The following is a 5811-nucleotide window of genomic DNA, read 5'->3' as shown; positions in this document are numbered from 1 at the left end:
ACCAGGTCGAATCCTAAGGGAACCAATGAAATTAATTTCTCAAAGTTAAAAATTGGGGGGGGGGGGGGGTTTCAATTTAAATTTTAAAATTTAAATAGACAAACTAAAAGGAAAACGAAAATTAATCTTACCAACTTCCAATCCAAAGGTGTAATTTTCATCCAATTGTAATCTTGATCATAGGCTTTACACAAAATTGGTTTCTTGATTCAAGAACTTAGTTTACTTACTCGGAACAACCATGGTAAGTTTTAATTCTCCTAATTTAATTAATTTAGACCAAGCATCAAATTAAATCTTATTAATTAATCAACTAGGCACAATAGCATTCTATATTAATCAAAGAATGGCATTAAAGATGATGAGAATAACTAAACCAGAATCAATTAATTTGAGATAGCTGCAAGTTAATTAATTTTATCTCTTTGTTTCCCTAGAGTCTATTATGCCAGCTATGTAAACATGGAAAAGCTATAAATACACACACAAAATCCAACCCCTTGCTACTTATTTTAATCATTCATGACAATTACAGATCACAAACTCATGGATAGCAGTAGAACAATTAATATTGTTATACGAAGAAAAACCGACAGTGTTAAGAAACCCTTGAGAGTTGGATCTAAGAACCTTGCTAACGAACAAGACCCATAGAACTCAATCCCAAAAACCCCGAAAACAAGTATGGAATCAACCCAAGGAAAAGTTTTAGAACTGATATGAACCAAGGAGCTACCGTTGTTATGCCTCATGGACCGATTACAAGATCGAGAGCTAGGAAACTTCAACAAGCTTTGCTACTTCGTGTCCAAGCGTTCTTGAACTCGACAAGAGAAATAAAGGAAGATGTGCAAGAAGTTAGAACTATGCACTTCAATTTGGTGCAAGTTATGCATTTTTAAGTGTTTTTATGGCAAGTTAAAGTCCACTTGGTCAAGGTCAAAGTCAACTCCATCAAGACAAGTCAAAGTCAACTCATTCAATTCAAAAACCAAGTCAAACACTCACATCCCTCATTATGGACGGGATTGCAATTATTTTGGTTGGCTTTCCATGTTCTTAACCTTTTCATTTGCTTGTCTTTTTCATTTCTCGTAAGTTATGTCTTTTCATTTACAAGTCTTTTCATTTCTTGTAAGTTACAAGTCTTTTCATTTGCTTGAGACTTTTCATATGGCTTGTTAGGATGGCTATATATAGCCTTGAGATGTCTTGTTGTAACACAATTTGAAGTTGAATGAAAAGTGAGTTTTCTCATTAGCTTGGTTGAGAGATTTATCTCCCATTTCTTGTGCAATTTCTTGTGTCTTTAGAATTTGCATGTTAGGATCATTCAAGCGGTGTTGATCATACCCCTTGTGGAGTGATTCGAATCACGAGTTTAGAAACAAGTTTTCTCTACTCTTGATATTGATCATCAAGGTAATCCGTTCTAAAACTTTTCCTTGGGTTGATTCCATACTTGTTTTCGGGGTTTTTGGGATTGAGTTCTATGGGTCTTGTTCGTTAGCAAGGTTCTTAGATCCAACTCTCAAGGGTTTCTTAACAAGAACGGATTACCTTGATGATCAATATCAAGAGTAGAGAAAACTTGTTTCTAAACTCGTGATTCGAATCACTCCACAAGAGGTATGATCAACACCGCTTGAATGATCCTAACATGCAAATTCTAAAGACACAAGAAATTGCACAAGAAATGGGAGATAAATCTCTCAACCAAGTTAATGAGAAAACTCACTTTTCATTCCACTTCAAAAATGTGTTACAACAAGACATCTCAAGGCTATATATAGCCATCCTAGCAAGCCATATGAAAAGTCTTAAGCAAATGAAAATACTTGTAACTTACAAAAAATGAAAAGACTTGTAAATGAAAAGACATAACTTACGAGAAATGAAAAGACAAGCAAATGAAAAGGTTAAGAACATGGAAAGCCAACCAAAATAATTGCAATCCCGTCCATAATGAGGGATGTGAGTGTTTGACTTGGTTTTTGAATTGAATGAGTTAACTTTGACTTGTCTTGATGGAGTTGACTTTGACCTTGACCAAGTGGACTTTAACTTGCCATAAAAACACTTAAAAATGCATAACTTGCACCAAATTGAAGTGCATAGTTCTAACTTCTTGCACATCTTCCTTTATTTCTCTTGTCGAGTTCAAGAACGCTTGGACATGAAGTAGCAAAGCTTGTTGAAGTTTCTTAGCTCTCGATCTTGTAATCGGTCCATGAGGCATAACAACGGTAGCTCCTTGGTTCATATCAGACAGGCAAACAGAATTGATGAAGTGGTGGACCGAAAATTGAGCCATTGGGCCAAGTCGAGCCCAGCGTTCCCTATTCCCTCCATCAATCCGTTACAAGTCAGCCTCATTCCCCCCGACATCCGTTACAAGCCTCCTTCCCGTCGTCATTCGTTACAAGTCACATGGTGAAAAAACCCTAGAGGAGTCGAACAACTATAAGGAGTGGGGTGAGCAAACCCTAGAGGTAAGCAAAAAAGAGAATAGTGACTTGATACTAAGGGATTTCGTTCATTGAGCTGACTTTGGCATCAGAGTCTGTGTGACTAAGGTTGCACCGGTTTAGTCTAATTTGAGTTTTGCAGGTCCCTGATCATCGAAGTTGTTGCAGATCCCGAGGCAATTTGCATCAGAATTGTCCACGCATCAACAATTGGTGCCATCTATGGGGATATGTAATCCTACAACCAATCATGACTCCGAAGAAAAGTCCACAACGCTCTGATGACGATTACCATCCAAGGAGGAGGCTAAACATGGATGACCTTCAACTAGGAGGATCTGGAGATGGAACGAGCCAACTAGGAGACCAAGAACTGCTCGAGATTCCTGTTACTGCCGTTCCAGAGCAACTCTAGAGTAAGTTTACAGCCCTGGAAGAAAAGGTGGAAAACATGTTTCAACGCATTACCCAACTACTCAAACAATTAGAACAATGGGTGACAGATTAATCACCTCTTCTTAAGGAACCCCAAAAGGGAAAGGGTCCTATACCCAGCGAGGTTAAAGAATCGACAAACAACGCGTAGAGCAGATTGAGGCTGGGAGGAAACGACAAGAGACGCACCCGAATTCTCGACTGTCGAAGTCCACAGAAGGACAAAAGGCAAACAAAGTCCCCAGTGCAGAATGAAGGCAAATGCGACCAGAATAGCCCAGATCTCGAGTCATTAGATTTTGACAAGGAGAAACCAGTGGAATGACCCGAGCCGTCAGAAAGACAATTAGGTCAGAAAGAAAAGGGATTTGATCTCGAAGAGGTACTAGACCAAGTTGATTCGCCATTCACATAAGATATCATAGAGGATAAGGTACCTCCAAAATTCAAACTACCAATTGTAAAGCAGTTTGACGGGTCGGTCGATCCGGTAGATCACCTCGATGCCTATCGAGAATGGATGGATATATATGGAGTGTCGGAAGCAATACGGTGCTGAGTGTTCTCCTCCACCCTTAGAGGTCAGCCATAGTATGGTTTCGACAACTAAAACGAGGTTCGATCTCCAACTTTAAAAGTTTGGCAAGGGCATTCGTGACCCAGTTTGTGGGAGGACAAAGTCGAAGCCGACCTGTGGCCTACGTTCTAACAATCAAGTAGAGAACAATAGAGAGCCTTCACGACTACGTTGCTCGGTTCAACGAAGAAAAGCTACAAGTCGAGGGCCTAATTGATGCGGTGTCCCTACTAGCATTCATGTATGGAATAAAGGATGAGCACTTGTCATTCTCGTTCAGAAAGAAAACCCCGAGCACTTTTTCGAAGGCTCTGAGTCGAGCCCAAAAATATATAAGCGCGGAAGAATTCTTCCATTCAAAAAAGGAATCTAAAGGAAAGCGGTCCGACCAGAAAAGGGAACGGACAGGAGATAAACTATAAGGATCAAGGTGGGAGAAGCGCGATCGAACCAGCCAGAAAGAACTACCCCAGAAATTCGAGAAGTACACTCCCACGATAGTCCTACTCGATCAGGTATTAATGGAAATCAAGGACCAGAAGCTACTCTGGTGGACAGAGAAAATGAAAGCACATTCTAGTAATAGAAGCAAGGGGAAATACTGTCTCTTCCACCGAGACCACGACCACGCCACCCAAAACTGTTTTGAACTCAAAGAAGAGGTGGAGGGACTCATTCGGAGAGGATATCTCAAAGAATATGTGGAGAACCCTAAAGCAGCCTTAACTGAAGAGAATGACAGCAAGTCACATGACAAGGAAATCTGAACGATTATGGGTGGTCCAATGGAGTCTGGTCGGAAGAGAAAGGTCAGTGTACGAGAAGTAATGACAAGTCAAGATCAACACAAAATATACCATGCCTTTAAAGTAGGACCCCCCTCAAAACTTGAATTCTCAAAAAATGAAGCAAATCACCTCTTCCATCCACACAATTACGTGCTAGTCACTTCTCTAAAAATAGCCAACACAAAGGTGCATCGAATTTTAGCGGATGGGGGTAGCTCAACCGACATCATCTCTTTAACAGCTTATAAAGCTATGGACCTAGGGGAGAAGTTGCTTAAGAATAGACCCACACCCCTAATAGGGTTTGGGGGAGAGCGAGTCATCCCAGAAGGGAAGATTGAGTTGCTAGTGACATTTGGAAGTGGGCTAAGAAGCATCATCAAGATGATAGAATTTTTAGTTATCGACTATGCATCCTCTAACAATGCGATATTGGAAAAACCGACCATACATATGCTGAAGGTAATACCATCTACACATCACCAATCACTGAAATTTCCAACGTTAGGGGGCATCGGAGAGATTAAGGGGGAACAGCTGATATCTCGTGAATGTTACTACACTTCTTTGAGAGGCAGTTTTGAGGAACGAAAGTCTCCTCCTTTTAAAGAGCCAGGAGCTATAGGATAGAAGCAATTTGGTTAAAATTCCTTTCTTTTTTGTTCTCTAAAAAAAATCTTGTTATGTTTTAATTCAAGTTTTCATTTTTAATAAAGCTTCTGTTATCCATTTACTTGAGATATTTCTTATCTACATATGCACTCCTCAAGTAGGGGGCATACATGTTCTAAGCCTGAGAAGGGCACAGTGTAGGCTGAATGACAAGTAGTCGAGGAGGGCTCGGTACCGAGCCTAGGTCGGCACTCTCACCTTCTCGGCACTCATCATAGCAGCATACTAGCCGACAGAAATTTGGAATTTCAACTTATTAAAGTAAACCATCCACTATGAAAAAATTGGGAAAGGAGCTAGATAATTTATTGATAATTCCAAATTTAGCTACAAATAAAGGTAAGAAAGTAGCTGCAAATAAAAGATAATTCTAAATTTAGCTACAAATAAAGGTAAGAAAGTAGCTGCAAATAAAAGTAAGACATCAATATAACATAAAAGCAATCAATGCAGACAAGATGGTTTTCCACCAAAGTGCTATCGACCCTCCTACCCATCGGTATCTTCGTCATCCATGTCCTCAGTGGCACTACACTGGCTTTAAAGCGCTCCTGAAGAAAAGAGTAATCGATGATCGGATGCTCTCTGGAAACTTGGTGAAGAGACTAGGATACGCCACACTCCATTGTGGCGTTCTGCAGATCAACATACTCCTGCGTTTTCCTGAATTCCTCGGCCAAGAATTTAGAGTTGTAGAGTTGAGCGTTGGCCTCGTCAAGCCTCCCTTGCAGGTTAGCAGCTCATCTCGGGATTTTCTCTTATTAGTCTCCAGCTCACGACAAGCGCCCTCCAATAGGCCATTGGCCTGATCCAAGGAGGAGAGGGCCCGATCCAATTCCTCCCGAGGGGCATAATGATGGTGTAGGTGGTT

The 5811-nt window shown here is 40.5% G+C and overlaps 1 protein-coding gene across 1 annotated transcript; it reads left to right on the top strand.

Moving 5' to 3' along the window:
* The first annotated feature begins 4253 nt into the window (after positions 1 to 4253).
* Positions 4254 to 4898, top strand: LOC111025398 (uncharacterized). The gene has a single exon (XM_022303251.1). The coding sequence runs from the start codon at positions 4254 to 4256 to the stop codon at positions 4896 to 4898; it is 645 nt and encodes a 214-aa protein (XP_022158943.1).
* Positions 4899 to 5811: the final 913 nt, after the last annotated feature.

This window comes from Momordica charantia, assembly GCF_013281855.1.
Source record: "Momordica charantia cultivar OHB3-1 chromosome 3 unlocalized genomic scaffold, Mcharantia_2.0 BLBB01000003.1, whole genome shotgun sequence".
NCBI classification, from domain to species: Eukaryota; Viridiplantae; Streptophyta; class Magnoliopsida; order Cucurbitales; family Cucurbitaceae; genus Momordica; species Momordica charantia.
The sequence above is the reverse complement of the archived record's forward strand: the minus strand, read 5'-3'. Positions and strand labels throughout refer to the sequence as shown.

Bases quoted from the DNA above. Each gene is read 5' to 3' on its own strand.
- LOC111025398 (XM_022303251.1), top strand. From the start codon at position 4,254: ATGGGTGGTCCAATGGAGTCTGGTCGGAAGAGAAAGGTCAGTGTACGA.